At 32.4% G+C, this 23,629-nt stretch overlaps 1 protein-coding gene across 2 annotated transcripts in view; it reads right to left on the bottom strand.

Moving 5' to 3' along the window:
- Positions 1 to 23,629, bottom strand: part of LOC106881035 (zinc finger protein 423) — a 273,101-nt gene that overhangs the window by 155,285 nt on the left and 94,187 nt on the right. For both annotated transcript variants that reach the window (XM_052966838.1, XM_052966837.1), the window contains exon 2: positions 176 to 241. Coding sequence is in view for 1 of the 2 variants with exons in the window: in XM_052966837.1 (XP_052822797.1) it covers positions 176 to 241 (66 nt within the window). In the remaining variant the exon portion in view is untranslated. The remainder of the gene's footprint in view (positions 1 to 175; positions 242 to 23,629) is intronic.

Here is a 23,629-nt window from a genome sequence, read left to right as displayed (position 1 = left end):
ATAGTTATTTTACTGTATATGTACTCTGGTTTCATGCATGTCATTTATGGAACTGAGTTAATAAGAATCTATGCTTTGGTTAATATTGATTCTGTATAGTTTGTTCAAATAAACAAAAAAAAAAAAAAACCCAAACAAACAAGACCACAAACAATGAAAAATAATATTAGCTAACCTGAACTTCCAAGCAATTCAGAGTTCTGTGTTTCCTCATCATCAATTTCCTCTCCATAAGGGTTTCCTAAAAGCAGAAGCAGAAAATGTTTTACTAAGGAAAGTATATTGAAGATAATCATTCTTCAAGAACTTCAGAAATTTAATCAATTCATAGTTTTGAATATATTATTCACGCACAAATGTAAACTGTATATTTTAAGTTGCATAAATTTCTTAGCAAGGAAAGTTTATGACTGATTTTACTTCTTGTTAGTATTTCACATCATACTTCTAATGTTGAGTAAAATACACATATCACAACTTCCCATTTGTACTCAACTGTTTGGTTAAGTTTGTAGCGAAACTCTTTTAAGATGTCATCTGTATAAAAAGCAGTTGTTTTTTGATGAAAAGATGTTTGATATGTTAGTATTTTAATTTTTTCTTTTTAGTTCTGTCATTTTCATGTCTATAATCATATATTAGGTAGTTAATGAGAACACATATATTAGGTAGTTAATGAGAACAATTTTATACTAAACTCATTGAATCAATAATCTATCAAGAGTTACATATCACTAACAGACAACAAACAAATTAGATGACTGGAGTGAAATGTCAGCACTAAATGGAAATGGAATTATCATCATTTGACCAAATTGGCAATGTTGAGATATTCAATTAAAAGAGTAATTTGTTGCACTTTATTACACTACAGATAAATACTGGAACAATTCAATTATTATTTTATCCTTAATTATTTCTTCAGGCTTACTTGCCACCTGAATTCATCTAAGTTGGGATCTTCGATAATACAGATATGTTTAAATAGAATAGTATTTAAAAAGAAGAAAATATTATTGTGAAAATGAAATATCAAAAAAAGAAAATGAAGTAATAAATACAAAGACAAATGTGTAGCAGGTAAAAAAATTGGAATGAATGAATGAATGAATGATGTAAGTTGACAGTAAGAAAAGAAACTTTAAAAAATTTACAATGAGAAAGAGAAAATGGACTCCTATACAGCACTTTTGTTTACAAATGTAAAATATAACATGCTGCATTAAAACAACAGCAGAGAGACAACTAAGAAAAAATAATTGCAGATAAAAAAAACAGAATAACAATGTAAAGACTTTTCTGTAAATGTCAAGAAGTGCTGCTGACATCTCATAAGGTTTTTGGTTTAAATTAGATAAGTTAACTTAAGAGAAAAAAATCAGAGAAGAGTACTTTTTCTTGTGAGTAAACCTGTTTAAAAAACAAACTAAACCTTTCACACATCTTAGATAAATGTCAAAGCTATCATATTGATGTCTTATTTAGGAAAATAAAATAAAAGTATGAGCAAACCAAAACAGAGGAAGAAAAGTATTTTAAAAAATTTACTCTTAAAAAAAAAAACTGTCAAGAAATTAAGAGAAAAAAAAATGACTAAAGATGTCAGTTTGTAGTTTTAAGATTTGTTTTTCAAATTATAAAACAAATTTTTTAAAAAAGAAAATCCTAATGTTAATGTGTGTGTATCTTTGATTCACTATAAATTTTTAGGCTGTACATACAATTTTATAAAAGTTCTCCCCATACCTCTTATTCAAATTAGTTTTTATCACACACACACACACACACACACAAAGAGAGAATCAAAAGCCAAGAGCAAATATGACAAAGATTTGTGACAGTGGCCTTTGCAAAAGCAACAGAACCAGGAAGATAGATGTGCTCTCTCAGTAGGATGGGGGTAAGGTGTAGTTCAATATCTAGTCTTTGAATATATTTTCCTGATATTGTGTGTGTGTGTATATATATATATATATCAAAATGTGGTTTTCAGGAGAATATTCAATGCACAAATACTTCCCATAAACATGTAGTGTTGATGCTGAATGATATATGTATATTTCTTTGTCATGTTTGAGAGAGATTAGAACTAACATTAAGTATTGAAACTAAATAATTGTATTGTATTCAAGTTATTTTGGCAGTTTAAACATACAGGCATTACCATCACCATCGTCATAATTTTAATATTTTCAATTTATGCTGGCCTATGTTCAGTGATTGTGTATGACAGTACATTGCTAACTCTTACAGATGATACTTTACTCATTTCTCCACAGATTTTTCTTCTCCAAAGCTCATACTTCATTTCTCTTCACATATGCTGTACCACTTTCCTCACATATACTTTATTCAACCTGATTTTCTTGGTAGCGAGAAAAATTTATTGTCAACTGAAGTAACTGTTCTCTCAAATGTTTTCCTTTTCATTAATTTTCACTACAACTACATCTAGCACTAACTAAATCATACAGGTAACAGAAGTTATCTTTTACTTCCAGCAAGCAGCCTCAGCAGTTCATGTGCTTGATTTTATGGGAGTTTACTACTCAAGTACATCTGATAGAAATAGGAGCAACTTAAGAATTAAGGAAGCCTTGCTCATACATAGACTTAATCCACAAATAAATAATAAATTAGAACTCAGTACACAGTACTTGACATAAAAAACACACCCAGAGGCACACAAACTAAATATCTCATACAAAAGAGAAAACTGATTTCACAAAATACTATATTAGCAATTGATGTCATTCATGTGGAAAGCAAAATAACCATCAAATATGCTTGAAAATGACCAAAGAAAAAATCAAAATCAAAATTTTATCCCAAAGAGAGGAAATTGGAACATTATCCAATTAAAGTTCCTTAAACTCTGATGAAGGGACTGTTAAGTCCTGAAATATTGGACATATAAAAGAACAACAGCAATAACAATAAAAAAAAAAAGTCAAAACAAAGATTACCAGGTAACTTTTAATTTTCGTTACCTCATCTTACAGTCCATTTTGCATTGTTTAATCTTCTATCTCTTTCAATGTTACATATCAATGCTTCAAGCAAACTATAACATTTTAAATCATAAAATATTTACAAGTGCTCAAAGAAATATTTACAAGTGTTCAGAAAACAAGCACTAAATTTCAGTCTTTGTATCTGACTTGGTTTTACTTATTATATACCAAAATCCTTGTTGCTTGCAGTTTTGGACAGCTAATATATTTTAATACAGCTGGATGGTCAATTGAAGTAAGTTTCAACATAAAATATAATGTAATTTCCTTAGTCACCACGATTTCTAAAGGTAGAAATTAGCCAAAGGGAAATGTATGTCACTATATAAATATTCGCACAGTTTTTATTTTTTTTTAACTAAAGATCATTTGGATATTTTTGGATAATTGCATATAAAGTATGCATTGATGAAGTAAACATTACTGATGCCATATACTTAATGTACATGTGTTATTTAAACACCTGGAACTATGGTTTATCATTTGAGAAAAGTCCCTTTAAAAAACACAATATATTTCAGAGTTTCTGGGGGCAATTTTGTTTCATCTAGCTCTGAAGTATATTGCTCTTTTTAACACTATATGCCTTTAAATGGATTTTTCCCAGATGATAAACTGCAGCTCTTGGTGTTTAAACAAAACACATGGATGTTAAGTATGTGGTGTTGGTAATATTTATATTATAAAGATGCCTCTATTGTATTATCTGATATTTTAATCTGAGCTGACATAGAGGTTTGTGTGAAATATATTAACAATGTAAACCATAAAAATTGAAACCCAGGACAACTAACAGGACAACTTATAAGCCACAATAAGTTCTGTGTAAATATGTGCACGCATGTGTGTGTCTGTGCACACAAGCATGAGTACATGATAATTTAATTCAAAGGATAGTGGCTGACATTGATATGTTCCTTAGACACTGATAAGTAACAAACGATGGGATATAGATTAACAGTATTGCTTTTCATAAATAGCGAAAGCTGTTAATTTCAAGCAAAAGTATTGGCTTGACAAGCACCCTAACTGATATACAAACTTTAGAAAAATATTTTTTTAAAGATTGGAAAGATACAGTACCCATTATGTTTGGTTGAGAGCATCAATTAGTATATGGGTGACAAAGCTATGTTAACAGCACAGTCCTTCATACTTGCAAAGCCTTAGAAAATGTAATCAGCAATCCAAATAAAGTCCCAGGCAAGTGAAGAAAAGGTGATGACTACTTCTTTATGCTTAAGCATACATATATTTATAATCATTTAATGGAAAATGATTGTAACATACATGAGGAGAATAGATGCTCTTTGATCTGTGATACATAAATCTTATCTGATATAACCTTATGAGGTATGGCTATCATAATAAAAATGACATACTTGGGACATTACAAAGATCACCTCAATCAGACTATGAAGAAAACCAACATCAACACCAAAATATGAGAAGAACAAGTAGCGGATTGTATATGTTCTGGTGCTACAGCATTCTTTGAACAATAAAATCATAGAAACGAAGAAAACAAACTGCAAAGATGGAAAGTTGGTCACGCCCAACCATCTCTACCAGCATATGTGGAATACATGCTTCATGCAAGGACAGGTTTTCAGAGTCATCAGAGATACCAGCACAACAAATGAGAATGGAAAAGAAATGATATAACTCCCAAAAAAAAAAAAAAAAAAAAAGCAAAAAACCTAGCCGATAATGTGAAGGAGGGAGAGGGTATTTCTTTCAGTTTCCACCCACCAAATCCACTCACAGGGCTTTGGTTGGCCTGGGGCTATAGCAGAAGACTAATAGAAGACTGCCCAAGGTACTGCACAGTGGAATTGAACCCAAGACCACATGGTTGGACAGTAAGGCTTCTTACCAACACAGCCACACCTGCACCTCCATACACACACACACACACACACACACACACACACACACAACAACAACAACAACAACAACAATCCTTGGATGGAATTTATAAACATTTAATGCACTGCTACACACATTTCCACAAATCACGTGTCTCTTAAGAGATGTGATTTGTGGAAATATGCATGGCAATGCATTAAATGTTTATAAATTCCATCCAAAGATTATTGTTATTATTATTATATTTATCCTACATTATATCGGTACAGCTCGATGCATCCCCAAAATACTGGTTCACCAGTCAGCATCATTAGACTGAGGGCTGACATTATAGAACAGGAGCTTTATTTGCATCCAAAATGCTTCCCATAAACAAATTTAATCTATCTATATATATCTATATCTATATATATATATATATATATATATATATATATATATATATGAGACCATAGCACTTAAATCTTGTAGTTTTCATGTCATGAAATTTTCATTGAAGATTTAATTTATCAACCCACTGATAATTTATTAAATTTTTGTTTGGTTTACTCAAAGTATCTAGTATTGTTTGGTAGAAAGAAAAAAAAATTAAGAATAAAATGTGGCAGCTGTCATATCAGGATTTCTGTTCCTAGTGGTTAAATGAAATTATAAATATTATTAATGCCAACAAGAATTGTGTTCAGATTCATCATAGGGAATTAAATCTGTTTAGCTTTATCATAACAGAAGAGTTGATCTTTTATACTAGTTTACATATTTCTTGAATTGGATGGATCTACAGTAGGAAGTTCTATCCAAAATCTATTCTTTTAAATGAGAAATGTGGTATCTAACAAATTTCTAATTAACTCTTTAACTGTGAATTTAGATTTCATGATTATTCTAGTTACGATGTTAAATATCTACCAAAACAATACAATTGGTATTTTTTGTAGGTCACATTGCCTCAACAAACTTCACATATGTCAACAAAATAATAGTTTCATGTTGTTGTCGTTGGCACTACGTCGCTTACGATGTCGAGGGTTCCAGTTGATCTGATCAACAGAACAGCCTGCTCATGAAATTAACATGCAAGTGGCTGAGCACTCCACAGACATGTGTACCCTTAACGTAGTTCTCAGGGATATTCAGCGTGACACAGTGAGACAAGGCTGACCCTTTGAATTACAGGCACAACAGAAACTGGAAGTAAGAGTGAGAGAAAATTGTGGTGGAAGAGTACAGCAGGGTTCGCTACCATCCCCTGCCGGAGCCTTGTAGAGCTTTAGGTGTTTTCGCTCAATAAACACTCACAACACTCGGTCTGGGAATCGAAACCGCGATCCTATGACCGCGAGTCCGCTGCCCTAACCACTGGGCCATTGCGCCTCCACTAATAGTTTCAAACACATGACATTCCTCAACAAAAGAGAGATTGGTATATAAAGCTGCTTTCTGCAGTTGAGAGTAATGAAAATTTGAGTAGCTGTATCTGATTTCTGCAGTAAAAAGTTAGTTTGTTTTGTTGAGAACGATACTTCAGTCACTGGGATGTAGTTAGCCTGAGGCATGGCCTTCAAGGGTTTTAGTCAATCATATTGACACCAATACTTACTTTATTGATTTCTATTTATTGAATTGCTTTTGACATAAAGGAACTCAACTTTCCACATCAGTCTACATCAATCAGAATACACACACATGCACACACACACACACATGCAGGCATGATCAAATGATCAAGAATTTTATTCTATAACCATAACAAAAATCAGGTTCAGTCCCAATGTATCACATGTTGGGCAAAAGTCTTGTGAATAATATTAGATAGATGGCAACTGTGTGGAAGCTCATCAGATGGACCATACCTTTAATTCAAATGTCCAGCCATATGGTACCTGCCATGCTGATTTTAACAGAAAATTACATATTAGGAGCACATATGCCTGTGGGAATACTCAGCCACTTTGCATGCTAATTCAACGACTACATCATTCAGTTGAAAAACCAAACATTTGTCACACTTGTATGTTATTCTTGATGAAAAAGTTCCTTTTACACACACACACACAGATGACAGGCTGCCATAGTTTCTGTCAACCAAATTCCACTGACAAGGCATTGATTAACTTGAGGCTACAGCAGAACCATGTCGTGAAGCAAACTTCTTAACTACACTGCTATATCTGTGCCTATTTCTTTATAAGTTTTTCCTCAAGTAATATATCGCAATCTGTGTCACCCTTACTTAATTTTATTTTAAAATTTGGAGACAGATATTCTCATTTTACCATTGTTACAACAATGACTAGTATCATATATCTAACAATCATATGATACCAGCAGCAGCAGTTCCGCAATCAATAAACCTTGCACTAATGGAACTTTGCAGTCTGTGGGTGTGTATACGCATGTTTGTGTCCAGCTCCTTATAGTTTTTGATGGAAACAAAATATGCACGTGACAGCAGGGAAAGAAGAGAGAGACGGAGAGAGAGAGAGAGAGAGAGAGTGTATATAATCTAAAATATCGTTCAGTAGGAGAGGGAGGTAGGAAAAGAATGAAGCATGTATAATTAATTCAATAAATAAATAAACCTGAGTATAAGAATTCAATTTTAGAAAGAAGTGTGGGCATATTATTATAACTAAAATAAACATTTCACAATTAAACATACTAGAGGAAAAGTCTTTATTTGAAAATTAATCTTTATTCTTGAGTTTAATGGATTTGTTAAGAAAATAATTGATAAGAAAAAATATCAGAATAGAGTTTCCATGTCAACAAATTTTCTACATTAGTTGAAAATATTTCTAATTCTATTTTGCTCTCTGGCAAGTGGCAAAGTAGTTCACATAGTATGTTGTATTAGGCGCCACTGGCCAAATAACTAACAGAACTTCGAAAAGTGAATGGAGTCCCATGGAGTTGAACATCTGTGACTGCTTGACAAATAACCCACTGGCAGATTCTAGCTTTCACCAAAATGCAGATTCAATTTTCACCAAAGACAGCAGGGGAGCTTCATTTTACTTTCAAACGAATGCATAGAACTTGATGTCCTTCCCGGTAATGTCAGCAGGTACTGCAAAACATATGCTACCTTGTGATTGCATGTGTATGCATGTATAGTTGTATGAATATGTGCACATACTAACACACACACACACATATGTATGCGTACATTTATTGATATATACTTACATATATATACACGCATACATATATATGTACATATACATACATACATACATATACATGGTGTGTATGTGCATGTGTGTGTGTATATATACAGACACACACACACACATATATATCTACACACACACATATACATGCATATATACGTGTGTATAAATACATACATACATATACTTACATACACACATGCATATATATACGTGTGCGCATTCACACATACATGTATATATAAACATGTCTCTCTCTTTCTGTCTGTCTGTCTCTGTCTGTCTCTCTCTCTCTCTCTCTCTCTCTCTCTATATATATATATATATACATCATCATTCATTTTTCCATGCTTGCATGAGTTGAAAGGAGTTTATTGAGGCAGATATTTTTTTATGGTCAGATATCCTTCTTATTACCAACCCTCACCTGTTCCCAAGCAAACTAATATGTCTCCCTGGCCAGATATGTTCTTGCAGAATATTTTAAATGAATCGCACTGCTTGCATGACGGTGATAATCATTTATAACTATGACCTCATGCCAAGACAAGGTGACATAAACACACCACACACATGCATACATTTATATGATGGGCTTCTTTCAGTTTCCATTAATCAAATCCATTCAGAAGGCTTTGGTTGCCCCAAGGCTATATTAGATGACACTTGTCTAAAGTGCCATGCTGAGGGACTGAATCCAAAACTATATGGTTGGGAAGTAAACTTTTTGAACACATAGCCATGCCTACACACACACACACATGTGCACAAAAATATATAAATCCTGATATTAACTTAAGTGCTTAATGTTAGAATTTTGTGAAAGCCATTTGAATAACAAATATAATAAAAACTTTGAGCACAGACCACTAAGCCACATTATTATTATTAGGTGGTTAGCTGGCAGAATCGTTAGCACACTGGGTAGCTTAATGGCATTTTGTCCATCTCTATGTTCTGAGTTCAAATTCCACTGAGGTCCACTTTGCCTTTCATCCTTTCAGGGTCGATAAAATAAGTACCAGTGGAGTACTGAGGTTGAAGAAATCGACTCCCCATCCCACAAAATTTCGGGTCTTGTACCTATAGTAGAAAGGATTATTATTATTATCCTTATTAATATTATTATTAAGATGTTGAGCTGACTGAATCATTACAGCACCAGGCAAAATGCTTAACAGTATTTCATCTGTTTTTATGTTCCAAGTTCAAATTCCACAAGGTTGACTTTGCCTTTCATCCTTTTTTGGAGGGGTCAATAAAATAAATACCAGTTGAGTACTGGGGTTGATGTAATTGACTAGCATCCTCCACTGAACTTGCTAGCCTTGTTCCAAAATTTATTATTATTATTATTATTATTATTCAGTAGTTTTATTTTTATAACGTGCTTTCACTCACTACCGAGTGCAGCTCTGTGTGCCTTGGGTATGTGCTGTGGTTTGCTGTGATGCTTTTATAGTTACTGTATATTATTATTATTATTATTATTATTATTATTATTTTTGTGACAGTAAATCAAAGTGACTCCACTACTTGACTAGTATTTTATTTTATCAAACCTAAAAGGCTGGAAGGGCAAGTTCACCTTGTTCAGAATGAAAAGAATGCCACTAAATACTACAAAGTACTTTACTTTTTTCTACTGTACACATTCTGCCAGGTATGCCACATCAGTTAGTTTTGAAAAGCACTGATTTAAATGCCTGTAACAAGAACTGAACGTATGGTTTTGAGCAGTAGTTCAGTATTCAATATTTAAAATAATCAAACTTCAGCAAACTTTTGCAGGCCATTTGCAGTCTGTCTTAGCCTTATTCTAGTTAAAACGTTTTTTTTTTTTTTTAGTATGATGTTCATAATCCTGCCAAGGTTAACTTCACTTTTCATTAAAAGTACCATTAATATACAAGTATTGAATATACTCAGGGGCTTCCTTCCCTAAAATTTACAGCCTAATGCTTCTGTTAGAAATTATAATTCAAAATGGAGAAGTTATTATAATAATAATAATAATAATAATAATAATAATAATAATAATAATCTAATACAAAACAGACTTATTCAAAATCTATTCAGAACTATTTTAGTCTAATTGATTTAAAAAAAAGATAAAATTTTATCCAGAGACACTAGTTTTTCAAAATATCACAGTCATTTAACAACAGTATTAGATAGCACACTTAGTAAACTATCGCACTAGTTTCCCCATGTCTAGGTTAAAGTAACTTAGCAGGAGTCTTAAATCACAAACAACATTCAGTTGTCTGCTGATGATTTCTTTGCTTTTATATATCATATGCATAAACATATAAGTATATATGGGCATGTGTGAGCATATACATATATACACACAAACATACAAACATGTATACCACACATATACATGTATACTTATGTGAGTGTGTGAGCATGTATATCTACGAGTGTGTGTGTGTGTGTGTATATATGTACACACACACACACAATTACATACATATATATATATTTGATGAGACAAGGTTTTAAAATAAAACTGGAGAGACAGAAAGCTTAAAGAATAAAGATAAGGAAGATGCTTCAAAAAGTTAAGTTGAGATATGCAAAGCAAAATAAGCATGATGAAATATTTATCACTTGAGATACCATTATTTAGAAAACTAAAATACAGGAAAAAATTCAACATGATATGTAGAAAAATAACATGAATTTTAGTGGAATGTTTGTACCAGTCAAAGAATATTAAGAATACAATCTTTATTATAACTAGAGGTATTAATTCATTTTTTTCCTCCATTCTAGAATGAGTGGTAGTAATATTTTATAACAAATTTTGAAATATTTCGTTACATATTCATAATAGATTGTTGTTGTTTAGACTCAGGTCTGCTCTAATTTTAGAGACTTAAAATCAAAGACATTTCAGCTATGATCCCTCCATCTTGTTTTCAGGATGTATATATAAATCTACATCATTCAATATCCTTAAATTATTTTTAGAGGGTAATCTGTGGTTTGAGGGAAGCTTGCTTGCTTTTTCTGACAGATTCAGTGAGAGCATAGTGACTACTTCATTCTGTAGCTATGAGTTGCCTATGTTTGGGCCCAGGTTGACACTGGTTCAGCAAACCTGACTTATGATCAGAGACATTGCAATCAGGACTGTGCCATCTTTTTGTATATTCTGGTGTGCTCTTACATCTTTTTCTTTTTTCTGTTTTGGTAAGATGCTAGGGTGTATTTGTAATTTCTTGAGAATTGTGTGACTACAATAAAAGCACTATTGTTGGTTCAGGCTCTTTTGACTATTTTAAAAACAGGCTTATGGCATCTAGGTTTTCCAAGCAGTCACCCATCTAAGTTCTAACTAGGGTCAATGTTGCTTAATATTGGTTATCAGATGAAAACTAGAATTGTCAGTGTGATATGGTTAGGGCATTTGTGGAATAATATAGACTATAAAGGTCGTTGGTTCAACCAAACTCAGGGAAGATTGAACATTATTTGCTTCAATTAACCAAACTTAAAATTGATACAACTATCCTCATATCTTAATTGACTTACTATCATTACAAAAGACATCTGGCTTAAAAGAAATTGCCCAACAACATAATGCAAATATTTGAGCTTTCAGATACAACCAACTCGGCCATGCTAACATGAACAAAACAAACATGTTAAATATTCGTACAATTATATAAGAGAATGCACAGACTATTCTAGAATGAGTAAAGAGATTAAACAAGCAGAAATAAACCAAGACACACTTCCACCAGACATAGAAGTTTGCTTTATAAAATGCTTACCCTTTTCTCTCTACCAAACTTAGCTTTTTATGCTCAATACCAAATTTTCACACACAAACACACATTTCAGTTCACACTAAAAACCCAGGTTTTTCTCTTACAGTAGAACTACATTTGATAAAAACACATGTTATATTTTAAACTATACAACAAAAGTCTCTCATTTTAATTCACTAAGAAGAGAACTCACAGATAAAATAATACAACATAGGTGTTCTCAAAAAAGATTAAATACATGATCATTTGTATTTGGTCATTGCTACCGGAAGACAGTTTATAGAAAAAGTGAGCAAATTTTCTTTAAGCAATAAACCCAAATTTTCATATATTCATCTTTATCACTTTTACATTCATTCTTCCATGTTATCATGGGTTAGACAAGATGCACAAACAGAGAAACCTAACATTATGTATTTGTTACTATGAAGGCTAGATGCATTTTATTATGCCAGTAGCACTAAAAAGAATTGAAGTTTCCTCTACTTTGTATCAGATCTTATTTGAAGATATTGTTCTCCTAGAAGGCTAGACTGTGGTATGGCTTGTAGAGTCCACATCTTGTTTATATGTTTTATTTTTAGAGTAGTTTCCACAACCAGATGCCTCTCCCATTACCAATCACTTAAAGGTGATTTGCTGGATGTATTTTATCATGTAACTAGTGGGATTAAAGAGCTCACTCTACTCAACACCAGTTCTTTTGCAGAATCGCTGTTGTCTAAACCAAACATATTTTTGTTTTCAGTATGTGTGTGTATGTGGAGGTGGGGAGGTATAAAATTGTGTTCATTATTTGAAAAAGGAGGTCTCAAAGTTATAGTGTCAAGTTCTTACCATCATACAAGGTAGACGTGTATAGGACTACTAAGTGGGGTAATTATTGTGATGACGGTTTAACCTAAGTGACTCCTGCAGTGTTAGAATACAGGTAGGGGTGACAAGGCAGGAGTACAGCCAGTGACATGCAGTAGACAGATAGCAATACAATACCACATGAAATTTTAGAATAAAAATATGAAATTAATTTCAAATTTCTTAGTGTTTTGCAAAAATGTTTATTTGTCAGATGTATGGCCTAAAAACTGTGGGTTTCATTATTCAACATGTAATAGAAAATAGGGAACAATATACAAACTATAGTTATCTATTTGGATTGTGTTAGTTTGTGTGCAAATGCTGAAGAGTAATTGAACCTGAAGGCCAAGATAATATTGAATTACCTGAGAGGTACAGGCATAATTATCAATTCACAGAAATTCATTTTTAAGAATATTTTAGGTTTTTGTATTTCAAAGGAAGGTGTGTTTCCAGATTGATGTTTGTTCCAGAAAATACTAGATGTTACTTCATCCTCTAATAAGAAAGAAATAAAATCCTGTTTTAGGATTGGCAAATTTTTATGGTTGATATTTGCTAAAATAATCTGAAATAATCAAACTATTTGTAAATATGTTCAAGAAAAATGTTGGATCTAATTATTCAACAAAGAGCATTTGATAATTTATAAAATTCCTTTACTGAGAGTCCTGTTGGGAGTATATTTGATGCCAAGAATGCTGTCATGTCAACAACTGATGCTAGCAAGCAATCTATATTTTTCATTTTTGACTTGTTCCACTCACTAGACTGCAGCCATGCTGGGGCACTGCCTCAAAGGATTTCAGTCAAACAAATTGACCCCGGTACTAATTTTTCTTTTTTAAGTATTCTATCAGACTCCTTTGCCAAACTACTAAGTTACAGGAATGTGATCAAATCAACAGCAGTTGTAAAGTGGTGGTGGTGGTGAGACAAATACAAAGACACACACACACACGCATGCACACACTGATGGTGTTTCTTTCAGTATCTGACTACTGAATCCACTCACAAGGCTTTTGTTTGCTGAGGACTATAGTAGAAGAACAGGTGCCTTGCAGTGGGACTGAATGCAGAACCATGTGGTTGGGAAGCAAACTTCTTACTACACAACTCAGTGCTGGGTTTAACAATGGAGTTAATTGCTGCTGAGTCTAATTACCCAAATGCTGAACGGTTGATCTTGGCAATTGTGTAACCACAGACCATGCTTTTTATTTTTCTTTTGAACGAGAATTCTCATTTAGATTCACTCATAGACTCTTGAATTTATCTTTAATCTGTACAAAGAATATGGAAGTGGGCAATGTAAGCTGACAGTATAACATATGTCAACTCCATTGCTCATATTGATGCATTCTCTTGATTATGTTTTAGACTGCAACTGCAGGAAACTAGTTCAATGTTGATAATAATTTTATACATTGGATAGGGACTTATATCTTAATAGCCCAGCTTCTGAAACACTGGCCAGAATTGTGAGGGCAAGATCATCTCCAAAATAAATGAGAATATCTGAATGAAATAACTGCTATAATGCCAACAAAACCTATAAGCACCCATCATGTACTACTTTACTCCAAGAGGAATGAGCTAGAGTGAGATTTTCTCGTCAATTTTCCAAGATTTTGTCCTCTGCTGTATTTTTGATGTAGTCCTTCTTCCTTAATTTTAGTTTGTGTACTGGTCTTTTACCCTGGGCAGTATTTGTTCATATAGCATCCCTTATGGATGAGCAATGTTTAAAAACACAATATGTTGTTTAAAAACAATTTGACACACACTCACACTCATGCATTAACATTATTATGGGCTTCTTTTCAGTTTCTGTCTACCAAATCCATTCATAAGGTTTTGGTTGCTCCAGGGCTATTGTAGCAAGTTATGTGGTTAGGTAATTAGGGAGACACAAAGTACAATAATTTGATGATTTGTAGTGAACCTTAACTTGCAACAGTTAAACAGGCTATTTGGTCATATGCTATATTGACCCCTCAGTTATCTATTGTAAATTCTTTGTTATATAAATATTTCTTGTTACACTGTTTATTGTTATAGCTAAATTCTTGCCTTTGTGAATTATTTACCTCATAACACCTGGAAGCTAATTAGCTCAATTCTTTATAAAAGGGAGAATTAATGCTTTATACCACTGTCTCCATGCAGAGATTGAGTAGATTTGCAGCTTTCCAATGTAACTATAATACCTCACTAATGAAAATAAATAGCTATAGAGTTGTTGCTGAGACTAATGCAAATGTAGTCTACTCTAGTGAATCAGATGCATAACAGATTTAATATGTGTAAATATTAGAAACATAAGTTAATTTTTCAAACTAGACTTTTATTTTATGAGAACAATGATTTTAAAAAATGAATAAAAGAAGTTTAGTTGATTAAAATTGGTTTAAGAATTGGATATATGAAAGCAAATAAAAGATTTAATAATGCGAGTCATAAACATATTTTTAGCTATGCTGTGAAAAGTAGACATCATTGTTAAAATATAAGTTTTTCTCTCTTGACCAGAAGTTTATTAACACTTCAGTGATATGTTATTTATTCCTACTCATAAAAAGAATAGTAGCATAGAGCTGCCTATAGTATAATCAAACACAAACAGAACTAATTTGGTTTGCTTAATTTGCATGACAGTATAAACTTTGACAATGTAGATTAAATACTTTAAAGAAATACCTATAATTTAATCATGCTTTCATAGCATGGCTAAAGATGTGTATAACTAAAAGCCACACCTATGAAGTTCTATTTAGCCTACCGTGATGCAGTGCTTCTATCAATTAATATGAATAAATTTTACATTAATTTTTATCCCACGGTAGCATGGTATGAATACATATTGAGTTTTGCAGCACCTCCTATCCGTAAACTTTACTTATATTTTGAGGGACTAATTTTATTACACTCATCTTTGAGAATGTTGAGCTAGAGGAAGAATGTCAATATATTACTATTTTTTTGCTCAATGCTTTTATGTCTGGATGTGAATTTAAACTCTCTCTCACTCCCTTTCTCACACACACACACACAAACAGAAGCATATGAGGGTCAGGTTGGTAAGTGGATAAAATAGTTAACTATCTATTCAAGACCCAGAGTTCAACTCTGATGCTAACATGTGAAAGGTAGTGATTGCACAAAACCTATACTGTATTAATATTACCAAAAGAAAATTTTTGGCCATAAGAGTTGAACCATATACATATGCACACACACACACACACACATATATATATAGTGAATCTAAATGGATTCCCCATCACCACAATTCCATAACCAATCTACTTTCTATAAATGTAATTCTCATTAGACAACATCATAAAAGTATCTAAATTTTTACTATTAGAAATCTAATTAACAATAATATAAACAAAATATACCTCATAATTTGGTAACAATTCTGTAACTGAATAAATATAAATGAAGTCAAAAACTTTAAATATTTTAGCAGTTCAATTTGAATGTTTAAACATTCAATTGAAGTATTCTATTTAACGAAAAACAACAAATATTTAAATAAACAAAAAAAATGATTTATTTAACAAATTTGATTGTCATGCCACACAATAAAAATCAAATCTTTAATGTAAATATATAAAAAATAATGAAATAGAGATTAAATTGCGTTTTCTGTCTCCATTTTATTATTCTTTACCTCTATTCTCTCACTAAACATCCTATAGGAATTACAATAGAATTCAAGAGTATTAATTTCCATTAGATATGTTTACCAGGATGAAATTGAATGTGGTTTTATTTTGATATGGTTTGGTAAAATATCTCAAGGGAATATCCATCAATATATATATACATACACAAATACACATATACACATAGATTTTTACACCCACATGAGGTCATTTATTTTGAAAACTATTCTAACTTTTCCTAGAGGTTCATCATACATCTCAGGCTGAGAGACTTAGGATGTAGAAAACATCCATCTGAGTGAAAGTTTGGAGTATTTTTTGTAATTGTTTATCCACAGATCAGCCCTCATCCAGCAGACCTATGCTGAAAAGCATTCCAGCAGTAACCATCTTGTTTATTTTTGTATTCATATACATCACTGTCCCATATAATCCTCCTTTATTTAAGATGGAAGTATGCAATTTGATAATGGTCTAGCTACTATTTCTAGCGGGTCATACAGAGGCTACATTGTCAGCTTGCAAAAGAATGAGTTAAATAATTTTTCTCAGTTGAACAATGGCCAGAAACTGGTATTATTACTGAAAAAAATGGTAAATAAACTGCTCCTGCTAGATTCAACATTATTCGAAAAGAAACCAAGACAGGAAAAGACCTCACAACATTCAAATGGCACCAAAACAGATTTCTCCAAGAAACATCAGACAAACCACTGATACCAGGATTCATTGAAGTGAACAAAACTCTCCACTCAAGAGAGCTATGGTGCATCAAAACAAGGCTTTAAAAGACTACTTGGTGCTATCAAGTTGAATTAGTTTGGGGCAATAATGACCAGAACTTAAGTTATAAGAATAGGAAATATAACTATCTGGATGGAATACCATCAACAAAAATATCTTACAGTTCAGTATAGAATAAAACATTGGCAAACAAAGACTGCTTAGTGAAAATCATTTTATTACCATTTTTCTGTTGAAATACAGTGCCTCACCTTAAATTAACTTTGAAAATGATGAAGAATTTAGTAAATAACTTTGTTATTATTAAGCTGGTGTTTGGAACATAACTTAAAATGAAATTTTTGATGGAGGTTTTAATTTAGAGATCATTTTAAAATAGGAAATTTATATCATAAAACAAGGGACAGTCTCAGGCAAATTGGTATGAAAAGGGTTAAGCTGCATATCTGACATGTCACACCTGTAGGCTACAACCAATTTTCATACCTTAGGTATATTTATTGATAAGAATCTTTCTTTCAACATAGAGACATGAGATATAAGCATCTAATTAATTCCGTTTGCAATTCAATACCAATTTATATTCAATGTTGGATGTAATTTACTGATGTTGACAGTAAATTACAAATATTTAATATAAATAAAAGAACTTAGGTAATTGTTTCACTAAAACTGCAGAAGTTCAAATTTCCAACTATAAAAAATATTTTTTCTCTATATTTAAGAAGACTTCTGGATTTATTTATTTTCTAGTAAGTGGATTAGTACAATTACTAATCAAAATTAACAGCGCTCTCAGCTGAATGATCTAAAGAAGATCGTATTTAACAGTAATATTATGCTGTGGCATGAGCAGAAGCAATGAATCCTTCTAGTCTCATTTATTAGATAGCACAGCATGTAAAAAAAGACAGAAAGTGATTTAGAAATATAATGACAAACTAAGGAAAATTGGCAGGTGGTTCAATGTTTCTTGATGCTAAGATTGAATCCTCTCACATGAAAATAAATAATATGAGAACTCATATGCAGCAACTGCAAATGATGCTTTTTAAACTTTATCATTGCAAAGTAATGAAGAGGAATTAAAACTGTTACAAAATATCTGGAGGCCTGATTGTAACAACCACATGAGAAAAACTGAGAGGAATGTACCAAATTTTCTTTATTAAACATAAGTAACTCATCAAATATTTTCATGTTGTATCAAATTTATACTACAACAGCTGCCAACCAAGAAAGCAAATCAACACTTAATACATCTCACTTAATATTTCTTCCCAGAAGAGAAAGTTTATTTAAATCATAATCTCATGATTTTATATCATCTCTTTTTTTAACATTTAATATTGTTGTTTCAATTCTGCATGTCTGCATAGACAAAAGAAAGGTAGTGTACAACTGTTGAAATAATAAACTCTCATTTGTATAAGTATTAGTTGAAGATGTAAAGAACTAAATAATTTTAAAAGATTGCAAATATATATTGGGGATATTTATGCCATAAATATTTTTCTCTTTAAAAGTATTTATTAACAATGAGGATTTTAAATGTGGAGATATTATTTTAAGAAAAATTCAGTTCTTCCTGCATAGTATTTTCGAAAGTGTATTCCATCATAGTCCTGGGCTGACTGAAGGCTTATGAATGGATTTGGTAGAGGGAAACTGAACAAAATTTGTTGTATAAGTATATTTATGTGAGCATGAATGTCATACAAGTGCTGACATTCATTTCCAATCTTCTGTAAAAACATGTCTGGCCATGGGGAAATATTATCTTACTTGGAAACAGGTGAGGATTGATGACAGGAAAGGCAACTAACTGACTGTAGAAAATCTGCCTCAACAAATTCCATCTGAATCATGTAAGCATGGTAAAGTGGACATTAAAACAATGATGATAATGGCGATGATGAAGAATTCAATTAGTTATTTTGATATACCTTGTCATTTACTGCAGTATTACATAGACAGCGTTGTAAAAACACAGCCACCATCTGATTCTGTTCCATTGTAAAGATGTACATATTGGTAATAACTACTCGTAAGCCACTAAAGCTGCATAAGTGCACATATTTAGCAAATACATGTTTCAAACTAATTTATAGCATCACCAAACGAATGAGTATTTTCTGATTTTTGGATTTCGTGTTGCTGCTCTTGTTAAGGTTATATTTATGACTATATCTCAAAAAACCGTAAAGAAAATTTATAGATAAATTATACATACATACACAGGCAAGCACACACACAAATATATATATATCTATATATGAAACACATATTTCAGCACAGGTATCAAGAGATTATGCTAATAAAATAAAATATACAAAAATAGCAATATATTCCTATATATACAATCCTGTTTTAGTTATTTATTTTTAAACAACTATATCTAATTGTATACGTTGTTCTAGTTAGTATATACATTTGTATATATCTGTGTGTGTATGTTAGCTGAAGCATTGAAAATTCACTGCCAAAATGCCTGCCCAGCAAAAGCAAAAAAAAAAAAAAAAAAAAAAAAAAAAAAAAAAAAAAAAAGTAGAGAAAAAAATAGGAGGAAAAAAAACCAGGTAAAGTGTAAGATAAACAAAAATAAAGAAAAACAGGAGAAATGACATGAAAAATAAAATGAATAAATGTGGAGGAAAAAAAGTGACTTTTTTCCAATCATATTTATTACCCAAGGGCATGTGTGGGAAGTAGCTACATGTGCCCTTTCATATCAAGCCCTGTTGCATTGATCCCTAGCCATAGCTTGAAATGATGGCTTGTCATTTTAGAAAGAGAGAGAAAAAGAAGTGGATACTGAGAGAATGAGAGCCAGAGAGAAAGAGAGAAAGAAAGAGTAAGGAGTGACAAACAGAGGAGAGTAACAAAAACAAAAATAAAAAAAAAAGTAAAAAGAAAATAGGATGTAGAAGCTTGGCTGGGAAGGGAATGAGAGTGTTCTGCAGCAACTGGGAGGAAGCTCTGATAGTGGTCCAGAGAGAGCATTCCTCACTAGTCTTAGCTAACAGGCAGACAAAAGCAACAGGAGATTTTCATCAATACCTGGATCTTTTCTCCAGGAGTCCAGTATTGATCAGTCATCAGACAGCATGCATACACACACACACACACACACACACACACACACACACACACACACACACACACACACAGAGGAATAAAAAACAGAAGGAAAAATGTGTAGCAATTTATGCTTTGGTTTCAGAAATGACTGTGAATGTGTGTGTGTGTGTGTGTGTATAAATATGAATGTTTATTTTTTTGTAATACATCTTTGCAACTCTGAACAGAGAATCAGATATGAGTAATATTTGGTTGTTTATTAGAGCAAATGTCTGTGCAATATTTTCATATACTTACACCAGACAACAAACACACATGAGCAAGCACAGTATAAACTCCAACACAAACGAATATAATTGTACAGAAGATAGTTACATAAAGTTACCTATACAAAAACTTCTACTCTCTAATATGTCTTTATACACACACACACACACATTTACATATTGCTTCCTTTCTCTCTCAGTAATATCATCATCATCATCACTGTTGTTTAACATCCGCCTTCCATGCTAGCATACACATATACACATACATAAAATAATACATATATACACATACAAATCCATGCCAGCATTAAACATGGATGTTAAATGGTGATGAACACATATATACAAACATACATACCTTCATATATACATACATATATGAATATATAGATATATGTATATAAATATGTATGTGTATGAGCACATGCGTGTTTGTGTGTATAGATATACACAAACACACATACATACACACACATTACCTTGCTTTTTTTCCTTCCCTGGCACTGGATCAACAGGGAGTTGATGAGGTACCAATCAATGTTCCTCAATCAGAAATGCCATCCTATATTCTGGTCCTGGTTTACATTTAACCAATTGTGTTTTCCCACTTTGTATAAAAATTTTATTCTCTCATTCATTCTGCCATTTATCAACACAGATGCAGACTGATGTATACACTTCCCCACCACCATATATAAATATATATATATATAAGTGAAAGAGAGAGGGAGAGAAAGAGAGAGATATTCTATATTTACTATCATAAAAACAATCTATACAACAAAAGCGTGAGTGTTATGTATGCGTGTATATGTGTGTGCATGTATGTGTGTGTGTTATACACACATACACACATTTAAATCATAAATACATGAGATGTCATAAGACTTATTCAACCCATGCCTGCATGGAAAAAGGCAGATGCAAAACGATGACGATGTGGAAGATACAGATGTACTCAGAGTATCTTGCCATTACATATATATGTTTCAATTTCTGCATATATATATATATATATATATATATATATATATATATATATATATACATACATACATACATATACATACATAGATATGTATGCATGTATGTATGTATACATGTCTGTTATGCATATACTGATTATTACCATAGAAGTTCTGCTCCTCTTCAGAGGTCAAAAATTCTTCAGTGACCCAGGTCAGAATAACCACAATGATTATCTTTCACTATTCCATAGTTACATCAAACTTTGCTCTCTTTTTCAGTTGTTACCAGAAGTAGAAAATGGAGTTAATCAATTCCTTTCACTTTACAGGTAACCAGGGTCTTTTAGAAAATGTTTCTGACAGTCGTTACAATGTAAAACTTGTCTGATAATCTTTCTTACCACCTGCAACCATTATTGCTGATGCCAAGCAATCAGTATTATCTATCACTAACAGGCTGATAACATGTAAATACTGTTGTAGGCATTCATATATGGAATTTAGCATTTTCGGGTCTTAACCCACCACAAAAATTTCATTATGGCAGTATTTCATATGTAGGTAACAATTCTAGCGATTCACTACACACATATGTGAGTGTACATATGCATGTGTGTGTACATATATATATATATATATATATATATATATATATATATATGTCAGAGTAACTACATAAATGTGAAATAAAGTGAAAAAAAATAATACTTGAATACCAGAGGTAGAGTAATATGCTTTATTAATAAAGCTGCAAAAACGTCACAAAAACTGTTACTCAGAGTTTCACATTCCAATTCGTCGGACACTTTTGGTTGAAATTCTCAAATAAAACTGTCTGACAAATGGAATCATGAAACTCTGAGTAATAGTTTAAGATTCTCAACCAAAGCTGTCCGCTGAATGAGAACGTGAAACTCTGACTAACAGGTTTTGTGATATATGTTTTTGCAGCTTCTCAACCACATGGTTCCTGGTTCAGTCCCACTGCATGGCACCTTCAGTAAGAGTCTTCTACTATAGCCTTGGGCCAACCAATGTCCTGTGAGTGGATTTGGTAGATGGAAATTGAAAGAAGCCTGTCGTGTGTGTGTGTGTATATATGTGTGTGTATATATATATATATGTATGTGTGTATATATATATATATGTGTGTGTGTGTGTGTGTGTATATATATATATGTATCTACATGTATATATATGTATCTACATGTATATATATGTATGTGTGTATATATATATATGTGTGTGTGTGTGTATATGTGTGTCTTTGTCTCAATCACTGGTTGACAACCAGTCTTGGTGTGTTTATGTTCCCATACACTTAGCAGTTGAGCAAAAGAGAATGATAAAATAAGTACCAGCTTTGAAAATAAAAAATAAAGTGTACAATGGTTACGGTGGTGCCCCAGCATGGCCATAGTCTGATGACTGAAACAAATAAAAGAGTAAAAGTATGACATATCTTTTGCTTGCTTCAGTCATTGGACTGTGGCCATGCTGGGGTTGATGGGTTCAGCCAAACAAATTGATCCTGGTACATATTTTTCTTAATCCTGGTACTTATTTGATTGGTCCTTTTTGCCAAACCACTAAGATGGATGTAAACAAACCAACACTGGTTGTGAGGTGGTGGTCACACACACGCATACACACACATACACACATACACACACACATACACACACACACACACACACACACACAAGTGCAGGCATGGCTGTATGGTTTAGAAGTTTGCTTCCTAACCACATGGCACATAGACAAGAGTCATCTGCTATAGCCTCAGGCTGACCAAAGCCTTGTGAGTGGATCTGGCAGATGGACAATGAAAGAAGCCTGTTGTGTATGTGTGTGTGTACGTGTGTCTGTTTGTGTCCATGTTTGTCTCCAACAACTGTGTGACAAGTGGTGTTGGTACATTTATGTCCCCTGTAACATAGCAGTTTGGCAAAACACGCTGATAGAATAAATACTAGGCTTAAAAAAATTAAGTACTAAGGTCAAGTCATACATAAATATACACATACACACACACACACACGAGTAAGCATATAAATGCAAAACAAGGTGGAAAAAACAGTACTTGAATACTGAAGGTAGAATAATATGCTTTTTTTTATAAAAGCTGCAAAAACATCACAAAAAAACTGTCACTCAGAGTTCCACATGCCCTCCCTTGCTCTATCTCTCCCTATAT

Source organism: Octopus bimaculoides, chromosome 1 (genome assembly GCF_001194135.2).
Source record: "Octopus bimaculoides isolate UCB-OBI-ISO-001 chromosome 1, ASM119413v2, whole genome shotgun sequence".
In the NCBI taxonomy this organism is placed as follows: Eukaryota; Metazoa; Mollusca; class Cephalopoda; order Octopoda; family Octopodidae; genus Octopus; species Octopus bimaculoides.
The sequence above is the reverse complement of the archived record's forward strand: the minus strand, read 5'-3'. Positions and strand labels throughout refer to the sequence as shown.